The following is a 19034-nucleotide window of genomic DNA, read 5'->3' on the forward strand; positions in this document are numbered from 1 at the left end:
GTACACTGTGTATCTAATACAATTAGAGTTAATCTAATCTCAGGCTTCATCGGACATAAAATGGACTGGCCAATAGCTCGGTGAAGGAGGAAATACTTCACATTGTTTGGGTGTTAGGTCTTGATAATAATAGTGACTTTCGCATAGTCAGTACGTATTTTTTTTTTTTACTTCCGAAATAAAAAGGACAGGAAATATTCCCATGTTGTCGTTATGATTGATTAAAATTTGTTTAAAATGTGTTTTTGTTGACGTTTTTATCACATACACATGACAGATGACACAAATGTATTGTTTTTCTCACAATAAAGAAAGAATATTGGACTACACACACAATCATTCTGTGGTCGATATAGTTTAAACTGTATTTTATTTGACAATTTCCATTTAATAGCATATATACAACATAAGATATACATACATACGTATATACTATTATGCTCGGTCTTGTAATCAAAGACCGTACTACATGTATTTCTTTGCTGGCAAAAAGGGATCGGGAAGGCAATCGATTATCCTTTACAAAAGTGTTCTTTATTAGTCTTGCGAGTAAACATCTCATCAACATCATACGATTACAAAAAATATAATCCAAGTCAGCTCGAGTAGAGCAATGCACTTGTGACGAGTTTTTTTTCTGATAAGAAAGTAATTAAATGATTAGCTACTATAGTTGGGAAACTATAAGCACTGATTTCGATATCTACCGGTAATATACATGTAAGTGTATGTCCGTGATATTAGCCATGCAAGAGATGTCCCCGATGGACACATAAATAATGATAGTAATAAAAACACAAGGCCGTGGATTTAAAACTACGAAATGTTCAAATAATTGTAAAGTTTATGAAACTTACTACAGAAATTCAAAGATAATTTTCTCAAACGGACATGTTGCTAGCTAAATACTTCAAATGTCTACGTAAAAATAAGTCGAGATCAAAATAACGAGCCCCTTATGTGGCCTCTCCGAGGTCATGCACAAAACGCCATCTATACAAAGGTCAGCTAATTAAATCAGAATTGTAATAATGCTGCCGTGGACACGTGGCTCATTGTCCACTATTAAAATGGTTACCGGATTGAGCACATTTCCGTGTTCCCCATATCCCACTCGAGGTGCACAAACATTCTGACCAAGATCCGACCGTCCTAAATACTCTAGAAATGATGACAAAACCGCCTTTTGACCCGTCCCCATTCCGTAAGAATGAAATAATGCTACTGCGGACACTTGGTTCATTGTCCACCATTAACCGGAATAATTACCTTTTGTTTTCCCGAAGAAGGCGGTCACCAGTTAGCAGCCACAGGATACATTTACAATGTATTGACTCAGCTCCTAACACTAAATGACGACTATATCCAATATTACTGGATTTATGACTCGTGAGTGAGAGTGATCTTGCACATGCATGAAAATAGTCTATTTGAACTTTAATAACTACAATATTTCCCTACAAATAGTTTTTATCAAAATGGTCTGACATCAAGTACACTGTCATATTGTAAAACATTGCAGATATTATTCAACTTATAACATAGATTTCATGAGCAATACATTACACGTATGAATTTGTATCTCATAGTTGAGGTACATCATCCAATAAATACTTACGATGGACGATACAACTGTAAACATATACATGGTAATTAAAGTATAATTAATCGACACCAGGCTGTTGAAAGTCTACCGTCATTACTGATTGAGCGGGTCCTATTCAATTCCGCTCGAGCGGGTCCGCTACAAGTCCGCTCGAGCGGGCCCGCTACAAGCCCGCCCGCCGAGCGGGTCCGCTACAAGTCCGCCCGCTCAAGCCCGCTACAAAACCGCTCAAGCCCGCTGCGAACCCGCTCAAGCCCGCTCGAAGCCCGCTCAAATCCCGCGGAAATCCCGCGCAAATTCTGAGCGGAGGGCTGCGCGGGCCAACGCTCTGTGAGCGTTTGAGTACCAAATCACCCTCCTCGTACTGTATAACATTATATTGTATACCGATATATAACATTATATTGTATACCGATATATAACATTATATTGTATACTGATATATAACATTATATTGTATACTGATATATAACATTATATTGTATACTGATATATAACATTATATTGTATACTGATATATAACATGTATATTGTATACTGATATATAACATTATATTGTATACTGATATATAACATGTATATTGTATACTGATATATAACATGTATATTGTATACTGATATATAACATGTATATTGTATACTGATATATAACATGTATATTGTATACTGATATATAACATGTATATTGTATACTGATATATAACATTATATTGTATACTGATATATAACATTATATTGTATACTGATATATAACATTATATTGTATACTGATATATAACATGTATATTGTATACTGATATATAACATGTATATTGTATACTGATATGTAACATTATATTGTATACTGATATATAACATTATATTGTATACTGATATATAACACGTATAATGTATACTGATATTTAACGTGTATATTGTATACTGATATATAACATGTCTATTGTATACAGATATATAACATTATATTGTATACTCATATATAACATGTATACTGATATATAACATGTATATTGTATACTGATATATAACATTATATTGTATACTGATATATAACATTATATTGTATACTGATATATAACATTATATTGTATACTGATATATAACATGTATATTGTATACTGATATATAACATTATATTGTATACTGATATATAACATTATATTGTATACTAATATATAACATGTGTATTGTATACTGATATATAACATGTATATTGTATACTGATATATAACATGTATATTGTATACTGATATATAACATGTATATTGTATACTGATATATAACATGTATATTGTATACCGATATATAACATTATATTGTATACAGATATATAACATTATATTGTATACTGATATATAACATTATATTGTATACCGATATATAACATTATATTGTATACTGATATATAACATTATATTGTATACAGATATATAACATTATATTGTATACTGATATATAACATGTATATTGTACACTGATATATAACATGTATATTGTATACTGATATATAACATGTATATTGTATACTGATATATAACATGTATATTGTATACAGATATATAACATTATATTGTATACTGATATATAACATTATATTGTATACTGATATATAACATGTATATTGTATACTGATATATAACATTATATTGTATACTGATATATAACATTATATTGTATACTGATATATAACATGTATATTGTATACTGATATATAACATGTATATTGTATACTGATATATAACATGTATATTGTATACTGATATATAACATGTATACTGATATATAACATTATATTGTATACTGATATATAACATTATAATGTATACTGATATATAACATATATTTTATACTGATATATAACATTATATTGTATACTGATATATAACATGTATATTGTATACTGATATATAACATGTATATTGTATACTGATATATAACATGTATATTGTATACTGATATATAACATTATATTGTATACTGATATATAACATGTATATTGTATACTGATATATAACATGTATATTGTATACTGATATATAACATTATATTGTATACTGATATATAACATGTATATTGTATACTGATATATAACATGTATATTGTATACTGATATATAACATGTATATTGTATACTGATATATAACATGTATATTGTATACAGATATATAACATTATATTGTATACTGATATATAACATGTATATTGTATACTGATATGTAACATTATATTGTATACTGATATATAACATGTATAATGTATACTGATATATAACATGTATATTGTATACTGATGTATATTGTATACTAATGTTTAGCCGGACTACCGGAAGAAACAATAGTTTTCCGGTTCGTCTGTGAAAACGTACTGTACTTCAATCTGTCAAATCATCCGAGGGACTGCATTTGGACACCTCTTTTGGTGACAAAGTGTTGCCTACCAATTGGCCTAGTGCCCCAGCATACATATGAGTTTGCATGTCTTTGTTTGGTTACAAAAATTATAGCTAAGGGAATGGGTCATTGGGTCACGCGACCTTGGTTTATTAGAGTTTGAGTTTCCTCCTAAATTAATTATTTGCTGGAATTGCTTCCTTTTCAAGAAAGAGTAATGCATACACTTTCAGATTTCTACAGTCACACACACATTAGTCATATTATCTAAATTATCAACGTCCTCTTTTAATCATCATAACAAAATTCAAATTATCAATCTCAATTTCAACTAAAATTGATTTCAGAGGAACAAGTAAAGCTTCTACAAGCAAAAAAATGGTGTATTTGCAAGTCGATTTGCAGATAAGACTGTGTTGACTTGTTTTAGCCTCTCCATAAATAATTCCGCAAATTTTTGCAGTTGTGTACCTAGACAAAACAAATCAAACAAGTGGAGCCCCCCACTAATACAATTGTCTCAAGCTGACAAGGTCGCAGGGCTATTCGGAGGAAGATTCAATGATGGCCCGCTTTAAAACATCCCGTTCTCGAGCGTTCCGCCCACTCCCTCCTTCTCCGGAGGTTGGCGTGTGGCCTTTAAGATTCTTGAGTCGATAATCACCTCATTGTGTTATTGTTTAACCCCCGTCAGCCATCGGACAACGTATTGAATCTTCTAGATCAATATCTGGTTCTCCGTCAATGAATAAAGTTATCGTGTTTTGCCTACGGCGGTTTCTCAACCGACAAATGAGACTTTTAGGGCTACAATTGGACACGTGCGCTTGCGGTAAAAATGAAAGTTTAAAATATCATTGATCTTAACTACTGGAATTCAACTACCCATTCACAGAACTTTCACAAACAGAGAAGGGAATTACATAATTCTGACTTTTCAGATTTTTCGTATCAGGTGTGAAATGAATACGTGACTCAAACAGCATTCCCGTTATAATTAGCCGGTCAACACGGCAAACTCTCAACAGGATCAGTTACATCTTAAAATCACAGACCGTGACATTACGATATCATACAACGGCACCGATATCTGATTTTGGATTAAAACCTCGCTGAAATTAGACATTAATTTTCTACCTAAAAACAACAACATAAAAACAAAAAATCATCGGCATTCAAATGAGTAATAATACATGTACTTTTAAACGGCTTATATTGATTTGTAGTAAATATCGTCTTCGTTTGCATAGCTTCAGTTTGTGTTCTTATTATACAAAATTGAAAAGAGTTTTATATAGTAGACGTTTACGGAGATACTTCAATTTCAACCCGTATCAGATTTTATATTACAATTAGTCGGGAAATATTAGAGGAAGCGCGACAGGTGTGAGTAAGCCAGAGTTCACGGATACATAAATAAACTTAATGGATTTCAAGACTTTTACTTGACCGAAGGATAGCAATAAAATACATTGACGATGTTTGAAGATGAATTTTGATTTGATTTACTGGTACATTCAGATAGTTCTGGTGAATAAGCATTTTATTTATCTCTATAATGGAATTTCCGTATATTGAATAGGTAGTGGCTAGGGAGGGAAGGAGGACAAAATACACTTTTGCGATGGAACAAAAAAAAAAAAAAAAAATCAAAAAATCTGCGTGTAGTGTAAAGTGATTTAAAGCGACACCTGTCGGTCAGTGATCGGTAACTGAATGCTTAAGAATTATTAAAAAGAATCTAAAGTAGCCATTATTCTTATGCGATTTAAAGGCAGTGAGGGTGTTTGTAATGGTTTTCCTAAAGAAAGATTAATTGCGACAAGTGGTCCGACAGTGAGGTATTTGGTAGGATTAAAAATATGCAGAGCGAGTTTGACGGTTTTGAGGAATTAAAAACTGATATATGTTGATGGAAACGAGGCTTATATCCAGGTTACCCTGGCGCCCCTTCGTTTATCTGCAACGCAAACCTATCATAAATATAGCTGTTAGGTGAATGTGAGTTCATCGGTTAATTTCATTCACGTTGGTTTGGGCTTTGTATTGTTTAACGTCATATCAACCATTATAACGTATGGACAACTGCGTTTTCTTTGTGAAACTCCTACTTGGCACTTTTATATTTTGAATCAATGGAATTGTCCAGAGTTCTGATAATCCATCTCCAGTTTTGGAGCAGCAATTTGGAAAGATATGCGTTTGCGATTTATCTAACGCTATTTATATACTAGTATATAATATTAGATCTATATTCAACATCTTACTTGATTTCTTTTTATCATGTATATTTTTCAATCCTTTGTAAATAATCGTGTTGTCGTCAAAAAGTTCATAAAATAAACGTCAAGATCGGCCATTTGTCCATGACTTCAACAAACCCAGGACCAAGAGCCATGCGCCAAGTCAGTCGACCAATAAGGATGGAGCAAACGAGCAATGCCAAGTCAGTCGACCAATAAGGATGGAGCAAACGAGCAATGCAAGTTTCCGTGTGTCGGGTTTTACACAAACTGCAAATATTGGTGAATGATGTGAACAGGGCTGCTTCGATTATAAAATGTACTGACCAACACGAAGGAGGTTCATTATCATATATTTACATTCTGTGTTGCATTTGCCTATATGTCATTAGTAAACCAAATTGTATTCATGAGACTGTATACTACAATTTACAGTGATTCGGTCAGAGTAGGGATACAGCCCCGGGTGTTGCTGGTCAAAACAATGGCCGCCAGTTACTTTCGGCCTGGAGAACTTTCGAATGCTAGCATTTATAATCCACAACAAAAAAATAAAGCCACTTCACAAGTTATGAGAGTAATATTTTATAATTAAAACAATATGCAGTCAACACAAAATAACTATAAGCGCCGTTCTTGATCGAGAAATTATCAAAATATCCATGTCGTCACACTCACAGGGGCTCGTTTCCGAATTTTCCGAAATGTAAGATACGGCAACATTAAAAGTCCAGTATTTATTTAAAAAATAAAAATAAAAAAAATAAAAATCTTGTGAAAAATCGGGAGTATCGACATGGTTTCCAATTGTGTATATATATAGGATTTTAGTTTTGTGGTTATTCACTGATGTCAAAGGCCTACCTTACAAAATCGAGCCCCTGTGACGTTGAAAATCGTCTGCTAGGCCTAAGATGTGACTGGTTAGACTTAAATCAGTTTCGAACGAAATATCCTTGGAATCGTTTTCATCTACTGTCAAGACGACTTTCATTTAGAATTTAAGAACTGATATTCTTCTGAAAATAACGTAAATCCAGTCGATAAAAACTTAAGTATTTCCGAGGAATCGAGTCTGGCCTGTGCAATACCCGTTCAAAACCACATCACTTCTAAATGTTAACCGTATAGCATTGCGCCGAAAAACGGCTTGGATTTTAAACAATCGGAAATTATGCAATTGTGAATAATTTGACGATATCTACAAACGTATATGAAATAGAAAATAAAGCCAAATTTGTGCAGAACCATTGTATGTGTTTGCTATCAATAACAACACGAAGGACTATATTATTCCTTCTGGAAATTTCGGCTGTTCCGGTATTTGAACTAGATGACGTTAGTGATAGGATAAGCGGCAAATTTAAACGCGTCATAATCTACAGTAAATAAACAAATCTTAACGAATGTAAATATAAGCATTGAACTGTTACCAAATGGTAGTATACAGTCGATATGAATACAATTTGGGTGACAGATAGATATTTCATGTCGCCCTAACGGGCGACATTCTATTTATCTGTCACCCAAATTGTATTCATATCGACTGTATACTACCATTTGGTAACAGTTCAATGCTTAATTAACACGGAATATACATACACTTTCACATTGCTTATTGTTTCATATTTCTTATATGAAACTCTTATAGACGGTGCTTCAGCAAATGAGTAAAACGTGTACTTGATAGTACATGTATATATACTGTTGTTCATCCCTTAGCTTTATTTTACAGGTTATTTCTATAAAAAGCGCGCTCAATGCTGACTATCGAACGTGCATTCGCACCAGCTTTGCATTGCGAATTAACTCATTCATTTAAACAATAACAACCAGAATTAGTTTTCAGTAACACTACTTTTATTTATATGAAAACATATAATAACGTGTATAAATTGTGAATGACAAAGTTTCGTATCATAACATTTCATAATGACCAGCCCCAACAATAATGTTTACTAGTCAGTACATTTCGTAATTTGATCATAACTGAGCTATCATTCCGTAGTTAAAATCTTACGAATCAAGTAAGTTAAGTCGGGGGCACTACTGTCGTAATAAATCACAAAAGCACATCATATAAAGTCGCGTTGACAAGTGTTTTTTTCAGTCTACCACGGCCTCCAAACATTGGAGTCGCTGATTCCGTTACTATCTTGTTCACAAAATTGGGTAGTAGCGGTTCTCATGATTTGCATATGTCTACCGCTTGTGGTAGACAACAAACCATCATATGCTTGAGACACCGGACAATGGTAACTCGCTACCGATGGATGGGGGTTAGAAACATGCATCGTAACAGGAGATATTTGAAGATGAACGGCAGACATCGAAATTTGTTCTTGAGAAACCTGCATTTGATATTGAGGAACGGTGTCCAAGGCATTGCTGTTACAATGCATTATATCAGCTTCCTGTTTGATATATTGTACAGGCGTGCACTGATTTCCGGCAAGATATTGTTGGGGAAGTCGATGACGTATCTGACTGGCGGATTCAGAGAGGGGAGTTTCCATTGGTTGATCACTTGAAGCCTGTTTACTCAGCAGACATGCGCGTAAGTTGTTTTTCTGAAGAGGTGGCAGTGATGAACTCTCGACGAAATTAAATACTTTTCGTAAACATTCCTTATAGCCTTTCTCGTAGTCTAATCTTGAACCTAAAAAGACAATAATATTTTGCATAAAAACAAAAGAAACAAAAACAATTTTTATTAGTAAAAATGTATAATGTATAAATAGCAAATAAATTTGAAGAATTCCATTTCAGGCTAGTGATATAGATGGAGCTATAATTTATGTATAGAATATTTGTATTTTGCTTTAATTACAGGGCATAAAACAGCAATTTGTATTTAAATAATTTAAGTGCTGCTTTTATAGATTAATCTTATAGGGAAATCAATAGTTTTTCGTTTTGTCATGACATCTTCCAGAGTTACCGAAAGGACAGTATTTGGAAGGCGAAACCTTCTATTCCGAAGATTGATATGGAGATCAATCGTTGATGCATTCGAACATTATTTACGTGTAGATATAAAACAACAACCTACCTTGTCTGTCTGTACTTCTACGTCTCTTGATGTAGTCTACAGTTTTCTCTAGAACTTCGGCTTTCTCTAACTTCACAGGAGACGGCTACAAAGAAAACAAACAAATACATTTAAAAATAATCCGGGAACGACCTACGTGACTTTGTGGGTAGCAGTATAGTTATTCAATTTTTTTTAATTTTTTTTGCGTTTTCGATAATTACCATTTCTACCTAAAGGGAACTCTAGTAGAAAGTGTGTTGCAATGAATTAGCTAATCACATATTTTAGCCAAACCTCGATACGTCATTAATTGTTTCATGATGATAAACTTACGGATTAGAGAGACATTTGCTGTATTTGAGCTATGGAACGCTATTTTATTAAATATCAGTCCCTTGTTTAAGTTCTTATTGATTTTTCGATACACAAGGAAGCTGGATTATAAACATTCCTTTCTTTATTTCCTTTCCCGGATGTATGACCACACTTCATATGAGGCAGAGAACAAAGTATTACATAGACTTGAATTGCTCAACATAGAAATATCCCAAGGCACAGCGGTTCGTTCATGAAAGGACTCAACGGACCGCTGTGCCTCTTTATCATTAAAATCATGAAAGACTTTTAACTGAAACACAAATCTATCGTATAGATTTAATTGGCGGTTCTGTATAGGTACAGCATGTTACGTACCTCGGAATCCTGTGGCAAGATAAGTGTCTCCAACTGCTCGAGGAGAAGGTTAATTCTCGCTCGTCTTTGTCTCTCGGCGATGTGTTTTCTTGTCTGGAACAATATAAATTCTATTGTTAAAGTTTGTTTGTATGACATTAAAAATAATAACGGGGAATTTATAACTCTGTCCTCGGGATATTTTGTCTTGTCTGTTGCAAAACAATTTCTATTGTTATAGTTTTTTTTTTTAAAATGAATATGATAACGGATGATACATAAGCTTGTCCTAAGGATAGGTATCTAGTGTTGTTATTATCTTAGTTTATTTTTTATATATATATATTTGAGGATTACCTATATTGTTGTTTATATATCATCATAAGTATGTAGAAATAAATTCATGAGACACACTACCATACGTGTTACATAACAGTTTGAACTTAATTTGAAAACAAATGTCATTATTATATGTTATCATACATGTAAGTATAATATTACTTTAAGTTTTAATTATGAACCATGACTTTATCATTATATTTCATTTGAATGAATATGACAATGGTTCGAATGTTTATTTCATATTTTTTACAGTGATGCCTTCATTTTTATTGAATGAAATTAGCGTCATATCTTCATAAATATAGATGAGAAATATGCTTTACTAACGGTAAACAGAGATTGTCCATTTCAAGATAGTGCATCTTTGAGACACTTCTAAAAATACGTGTGTATATTCAACATTGAACCAATATGCCACATGGTATCTACAGCTGAAGAATGTTTCCTTGTATCCATAAACTATAGAGGTAAGTAATGTTTATCTTAGTAGTACAGTAAATAATGACTTATCTTGTACACATATTATTAGAAATCATAATAGGGCACTTGTCTGTTATCTGATATCATCTAACACTATATCCCGAGGGAACTACTTAAATATCCACAGCTTCCTTCCTAAAACAAATTTATGGGGCGTTACCAGCCTTTGCGGTGTTTAAATGTTTGTTTTTACGTATAGGCGGCTAGCTTTGTGATGTAACAAATGGGGTACGCCCCTCTCGTGCATGTTGTACAGCCATAAATCTACAGTAATAGGGATCTGGGTAAAACGGTTTATCAATTAACTCCGGGCCGGTATTGTTATATCGCTATACGGTTTAGGTAGAATTATACCGTTTACAAAAACAGTTACGTTTGATGGATAGCATTTTACTGTAATTATGATACTCCATTTGAAATACCATAACAACTACAACATTAACAATATATATATATCAATATTTCATGTTTTGAAATTTCTATATTAGCATCATATTGGTTTTTATTATCTATGACTAAGTAACTAATCTAAGAGGTATAAAGATGTTTCAGGTAGATTTTATTTGGAAAATAACAAATTTCTTGACACTATCATACTGACGAAGAAAATGCTTTGTATATTTTGAATAGTCATAATTTTTTAACATAGTAAATTGTAGTATTACATAGAAAATAGAAAGCGAGTATAGATAAAATTCGAACAATATTTTACACAATTAAAAAATTGAACCCGTTTTTTCTTCTTCAGATAGGTACATTATAAAGTTATACAGACAATTTCATGAAGTGAGTACCAATTAGAGCATATTGGGTATATTATTATATATAAAATGCTCAGAATAAATGAATATAACTTCAATACGAATAAATGATATAATGAACTGATATCGATGCGTTTTGGAAGATTATATTTTCATTAATTTTGATATGTTTTTAAAGGCTGTGTCAATTTTATAAATTAGTAAATAACAACAAAATTAAATAAATGCGTCTTCAATGCCAATTAATTTTACATACTCAAAACCGATGTTAATATCGAAAATAAATAAATAAATAGATAAATAAATAAATAAATGAATATAAACTTACCAAACATTTAAGATTTTCCTTTTCCGTATGACTTATGGACGTTGTCATGAATTTCATTTTTCTTCTTAAGAAAGTATTTTGATGTTTGAAAATAAATGTGTAAATATCTACGGTAACTTAGCGACCACGGCCACAGACAAACTGATGACCTTCTTCTATCTGGTCTCTGCTAAATACCGAAACATCCTCCCCTCGGGGCTTTTCTAGTTCTTTTCACGCAACACGTGGCTATTATTCCGAAATCTGATTGCTTACAAACAGTTTGTAAGGCGAAAGCAGTAGCTTGCTTCTGGGCGTATGTCCGATTTGGATCCGAACAATGATTTATCTCCGAAAATCACTGATCGGCAAGATTATAAATCTATTTAATCTTTTGGATGATTGTTAAAAATGCCCAAACATTTACGACCGAATGTTAAGTAGGATTAAAGGACAGTCAAGACTTCCTCAAAGATCAAAGAGTATGTCGTTAATATGAATTTGGAAATGACCACTTGACCATATGCTAACGGTACTGTTATATCATAGTTCCGCATGCAAGCACGTGTATTATGTATTGGCTATTTATGTACTACCTAGCCCAGGTGTAAACTTATAACTAACGGTTGTTATATGTTTTTGTTTCCAAGCCGGAAGATAACGTCCAGACATTTAGAAATGAGAGTATATGGAAACATGCATTTTTTTCGTACAAATAATGACACATATCCTGTTGTATGCAAACAAGTAATTGTTGGTTGATGTAACTGTATGAAACCAAAAACTAATCCCATTTAATTTAATAGATTCTTCAAAGTTACAAAATACATACAATGTAATTTCATAGATCAAAATGCTTGCTATTTCACATTTGAACACGTGTAAATACAATAACTACAATTTGACATATATGACATGCCGATAGTCTGTTCAAAATGCAAAAATAAAAAAGACCTGTGGGTATAATGATGGCGATCTGATAGAAATGTGTTTTGATTAATATGGTTTTTATTTACGATTAAGAGAGAAATTTAAGAAGGGTGGATTTTTATCGCCAAAGATGTACTAAATTGATATTAACGCATCATATAATAAAACATGGATATATAGTAATTTAAGTTACCACTTCATCTGAAGCGAATATTATTAGTATTTGATATACATATTATTTGATATCTGTATTTGATATATTATATGTACTTTTAATACATATATTCAAAGTTTACTAAAATTTTCTACACATGTGAAGACCCTTGTAAGAAAGGGACTTTTTCTTATTCCCCTTTTGAAATTAAAGGCATATTGTTTTCAGAAAGCACAATGCGCATACTACAATTGTCTATGATAATAGAAGCGTGTCGCAAGTAAGTGAATAGAGAAATGGCGTCAACCTATTAAGGAGAACTTATCTAGAATAAACTACTAGAGCATATACCAGGTTATTGGTGTTGCATATTGTTATTATGTCATTAACGTCATATTCATAAATATTGTCGAGCACCGTCGCCATAACAGTGTCACCCTGTAACCATACCGTTTGTTACTTGATACAATTTATTTTAGTCAACATTTCTAATGTACATCGTATTTTTGTCTTGATGTTAGAACAGAAGCCAGAAACGAACACAAATCGTAATGTTAAATAGAGGATCAACAGGAGGCAGCTGGGAAAATCAGCGGGACGCAAAAAGAGAAACGGAAGTTAGACTGACTAAAATAACACATCTGAGGTTGACTTTATATACACCAGGCGTCAAACTTACAATGAAGCTTTGAAGACATGCCCCAAGTACAAGATTACAAAAAGTACCCATTGTGGGGATGTTTCTCAAATCTGACAAATAGACACCAACCGAGAATGAGTCAAATACATGTGTTATGTTCTTTCTTGTGTTATGAGTAATATATTGATATTTCAATCTTCATTTACAGCTGGCACACTTCCTGTGTCCTAGATACAATAAAGTAAAACGATGACTTCGCGTCAGTCTCATTAACAATTTTACCAATGTCATTTAACATTGCGAACTACTCAAGATAATATCTTTAGTCAACAGCATCCATATATCATACAGACCTTACCTTAAATATCCTTTTATTTCACTGAAATATATCACAAGAACATAACACGTACTGTAAGGTAGACAGCCTATCGAATATTCCAGAAACTCAATAAGTAGTCGTGCGTAGATAAGCCTTCTTCTTTAATTACGGACGGGAAACATCTGACATCTCAACAAAACAAACCGGTCTAAATCAGTACACAGGATAAATAATATTTAATCGATAACTGGTATGTCATTCGTAGTTCGTACATATACTAAGAGGCAGAACACGTATCATTTTGCTTGTTAAAAGGAAAATGTTTTCTACCTTTCGAGGGACTACTCGTGTAAAGGATCTAAAATAATACCAAACCAAACTATACCCACTGATCAATATGAATACTGGGTCTTAAATCAGTACATATGTCTTTCATGGATAGTGACCCGTGTATTATATAGACACTAAATACACGGGGTAGTGTAACCACACACACCGACCCCGAGAACGTTCCAGTCCGCGACTCCAAAACAATAGCAGTCATGACCGGAAAGAAGATGGGTCAGATAAAATTAGGCCCGGAACAGGTTACAATCTGAAACTGGGTGTTGATCATGATTTCAGCAACATATATTGCTGTTTGACGTTTTTTGATAACGGTTTTAAAAATGGTTATTGGAATAAAATAAAAAACAAACATAATAAGCAGTAATTAAAATCTATATTCCGAGTAAATATATAGCCCCTTACTGAACCTATTTACCGTTAATCTATTCCTGACATACATTTTGATTTACAGATATCCAAGTCAATGCATTTTACGTGACTTGATCAACTATATATATATATATATATATGTATAAGTGTGTGACTTAACACAGAATCATTGTTCGATGACGGTGTTACGAAGTGCAGCCGTTACACGGCTTTTATGAAAGCATTGATTGTTAAGACACACTTTTGATTGTGTGATCGCTGGATAATTGTTTGTACTATGGGATGTGGTCAAAGTGTCCGGGTTAACCTTCGGACCAAAAAGGAAGACCCGAAGGTAAGGTTTTTGTGATGCCCCGTACTTCATCTAGGACAATATAGTGAATACAAAAATGTGTTAAATTAAATCGATATTCTGTAATTCTGTTACGATAGTACCTAATCTAAATTGGAATGCATATCAATTAAGTACTCTGCATTCTTTTTAATAAAACAGTGGACACTTTTGGTATAATGATCTCTTAAATGTACGTTTACATTTAAGGAGCTTATCGACATGAATCCGTTACAGACGGGATAAAGATATACCTATACGATTCATAATACTGATTGAATAGTGTCTTCATTATCTGTATGTTCTGTATGTATTGTCAATTATCAAAGTATTAAGCTATAAAATAAAGTTTCGCGGGATAATTTGAGGTATTTAGTTTTTGATTAGTCTGTCATTACAGGTGGCCATGGAACGAAATACATATATGTTTATGATCAGAATATATTTACGGTCAAATCAAGAGTATTTCGGATTTGTACATTGTAAATTATCGCAGAATTTGATTTTGTATAAATAATGTCATGAATCGCTATACAAGTTTTGTTAAAGAATCGCAGATAGATTATCGAAAAACTAATTAAATCTGCATATGACTTTGTGAAGATCTTCCCAAAGAAGAACAAGAAACAGCTTGTCTAACAGGAGACGGATGGCAAGTAAAGATAATAAAACGTGGTCTAACAATATCGATATCGATGTTAACCAAGTTCATGTGGAGTATATATAGTGAATGTGCATAATATATTTAAAATACTCGTTGCAGTATAAAAAAAACGAAAAAACACAGAAACATTATAAATAAATAATTGTGATCTGATTTTGGAAAGAGTATAATGTATATTGTTACAGATCAAATGCCCGGTAAACATGGAATCAGTGAAAGGAAACATGCGTAACTTATTTACACAATCTTTCGTAACAGGTAATTTACTGGTGTTTGATACGACCAGAAGAAATGTTTGTGGGTAGTTAACTACTGAGAATACGTGTGATTTTCGTATCGACCGACCTTAGTATATAGAATGAATAAACCGATTTGAGTTTTTGAAATCGAACTTTTCTTTCAGCTTTTTATCAAGGTACTTGGATGTTTTTATCTTTTTTCTAGCCTTGATATCCGAAAGATAACACAACTGCTGTAATCATAACGATGATTGTACATGGCTAATGGCCTAGACGAATGTAAACAATGACACCGTTGTGATAACACATCCATTTTGCAGCTTTTATATATAGTAAAAACATGAACGACAATATTAATTGTGGTACAAATAGTCAAAAGTATGGTTAACTTAACAGTAATTCAAAGTGAATGAATTTTTTAAATCTAATTATACCTTATTATCAACAAAATAGTATTTTCAGTGGAGGACTGACTGGTCTTTGATATAGGGGTTCTAGTGTTGATATTTGCTATACATTTAATATAATATTACATGTATGTATGAAGGAAGTGATGTCAACACATATAAACATCTATATAAGTTATAACGATTTAAATACATGATACTTGCACCTACTATTGAAATTCGGGACTGAGAGCGTAAGAATATACCCAAAATAATACGTATGTACATATAAATTTAATTTCTGTACGTCTTTATTATAGTTATGATATAAACTGACTGCTTTTGTTATTTCACGATTGTGTCCGCAAATCACAAGTATGGTATACGGTTTTGCTTTTTCTGGTGTTTATTGACAGTTATTAGACAGATTTGGGCTTCAGATTATCACTGTTAATCAAAATCGCTATTAACTTGAATAATATTGTGAACTATTTATAATTTATAAAAATGGAATGTTAGTGTCATCGACCACTGAATAAAGCCGAATACCTAATAAATGTCTTACACAATTTCAATATACAACGAGTGATTTTCGAATTCACGTGAGCATATACAGTTACATTGCCCTATCGCCTGTTTAGCCAGAAAATTAAACACAATTTGTGACACGGATATGTCTATTGTTTAAAGAGTGTTACGGTCGGTTTAATCAGTATAACAGTAATAGGGTAGCGATAGATTGTATCACCTTTATACACACAATGGTTCTATTAATAACAAGTAAGCTAGGCGTTGCAACTTGCTATCGATATAATTTAACTTGAGTATTACGTTATAATTCGACACACATATACCATAACGTATCATAACAATTACCATATCTAGCTGGTAGGGAACTACCCAACCCTAGAGCCCCATTAAATTTTAATTGATATAAATAGTTTATGATATAGAAATAACTGTCTTAAATATATTGATGAAGAAAGATTGATCCCGGTTTTATATTTTACGAGAGCTGATTTATATCTTGTGAGCTTCATATTGAAGGATTTGAATTTTGCCGGACATATTTTATTATTTTGCAACATAACCCCCTTCAGTATCTATACACGTTTGCCAACGGAGTTTAACCACTTTTATAGAACACCTTTTCTTGACTGTTCAGAAAGTCATCCACTGCATTTATTACGTCATCATCGGAATGACAGTGGGTGCCTGAAATAGCTGTTTTCAGATTGAAAAAATAGATGAAAGTCTGATAGAGTGAGATCAGGTGAATAAGGCGAATGCTCAATCAATTTAAAGCAACAATCTTGTCAGCATTGTCCTGATGGAATAAAACACCTTTAGTGAGCTTTCCGTGGCGCTTAATTTTAATATTTTCCCGTAACTGCCTTCGAGATAATCTATGAGCAGCATACCATCTACATCCCAGCAAACCGAGGCCATAACCTTTCCAGTTGATGGACCAGTCCTTGCTCTCTTTGGTGGGGGATCTTCCTCAAAAACGTTACGGCTAGCACACGATAATATGAGCCTGGTGTGCTTCTGGTCAACAGTCAGAAGTCTTGGTACCCATCGAGCCAACAGCTTTTTCATTGCAAGATCCTCGGTCAGAATAGAATGTACTGTGAAAAGCAAACTCGTTTGGCTAGATATCTTTCTGTGACTCGTCTGTCAGTCATAAAAATATCATGAACTTTATTGCCTATTTCTGGGGTTGTAACATTGACAATCCTTCCAGGACGGGGAATCATCCTCAATGCTCTGTCGGCTGCGCTTAAATTCCGTCACCTACCTTTCCACTGTAGCATATGAAGGGGCATCTTTCCGTAAGGTTGCTACCCATATCGTTATGGACATCCTTAGGTGTTGATATTTGATCACTGCTCTTTCACCGAGTTTGTCCATGTTGCAAAAGCCACTTGTCTTGTTGACTTTAGAGCGCTACCTCGTCAATATAAACTAACCAAATTAGACCAGTCCTTAAGTACACGGCCCTATTTAATCAGAGAATAATAGGACTTAAAAAGAACATAATTGAATACCTCCTTCAATACCAGGCTCACAACATATCAATACTCCCTCGTATGTACGTGTCTTTAAAAGAAATGCAATTGTTAAAGATGAGATTCATATAAACTATCTAGTAATCCATTGCATTAAAATGTATAGGGCTGTATTGATTGTATTGTATGGTATTGGTCGTACTTTATTATATTATGTTATATTAAATTGTATTGTACTGTATTGTGTAATTGTTATTTCTGTTGTATTGGTTGTATTGTACTGTTTTGTTTTGTACCGTATTGTATACTATTGTTTTGTATTATTTTGATAATATTGTATTGTACATGGTGTTATATTGTATTATATTATACAATATTTTATTGTATTGGTTGTATGGTATTATATAATTCAAATATTGGTACATATACAGTGTATATTAGATGTAGAATTTTACTATCTATAAACTACACGTATCTTTAAATAGTTTTTGTTTTCCATATTTAAAAGATATCAATAGTAAATAGTCGCAATAAATGGAATGGTTAGAAAACCAGGGACGACAAAGATCACTGTGTTAACATATGTTTAAGATGACTAAAACATTTTGTTTCGCATAAACATAATGATAATGTGATGAATGTATTTCATTTGATAAAAAAGTTACCAGTTTAACAAAGAACGACCACAAATCCATGGCACCGTATAGTGAACCATAAAAAATGCGTGTCACTGTCAAATATTTCCAATCTTTCAAACCTAATGGAAACATTACAGCGATATACATGATGATGACAAGCTTCATTTCTCCT

General features: G+C 32.8%; 1 protein-coding gene across 1 annotated transcript; it reads right to left on the reverse strand.

The window, feature by feature from the left end:
• Window positions 1–8081: 8081 nt before the first annotated feature.
• On the reverse strand, window positions 8082–12009 carry LOC117345102 (hairy/enhancer-of-split related with YRPW motif protein 2-like). Its single transcript, XM_033908054.1, has 4 exons — window positions 11857–12009; window positions 9967–10059; window positions 9292–9376; window positions 8082–8898 (listed from the first exon to the last, which is right to left on the reverse strand). The coding sequence occupies exons 1-4, from the start codon at window positions 11911–11913 to the stop codon at window positions 8351–8353; spliced, it is 783 nt and encodes a 260-aa protein (XP_033763945.1). The 5' UTR covers window positions 11914–12009; the 3' UTR covers window positions 8082–8350.
• Between the last annotated feature and the right edge of the window lie 7025 nt (window positions 12010–19034).

Source organism: Pecten maximus, chromosome 16, assembly GCF_902652985.1.
Source record: "Pecten maximus chromosome 16, xPecMax1.1, whole genome shotgun sequence".
NCBI classification, from domain to species: domain Eukaryota; kingdom Metazoa; phylum Mollusca; class Bivalvia; order Pectinida; family Pectinidae; genus Pecten; species Pecten maximus.

Coding starts and splice junctions, on each gene's coding strand:
- LOC117345102 (XM_033908054.1), bottom strand. CDS start 11,913: ATGAAATTCATGACAACGTCCATAAGTCATACGGAAAAGGAAAATCTT. Junction 9,377..9,966: donor TCTTGCCACAGGATTCCGAG/GTACGTAACATG, acceptor TTTTCTTTGTAG/CCGTCTCCTGTGAAGTTAGA. Junction 8,899..9,291: donor TAGAAGTACAGACAGACAAG/GTAGGTTGTTGT, acceptor TTGTCTTTTTAG/GTTCAAGATTAGACTACGAG.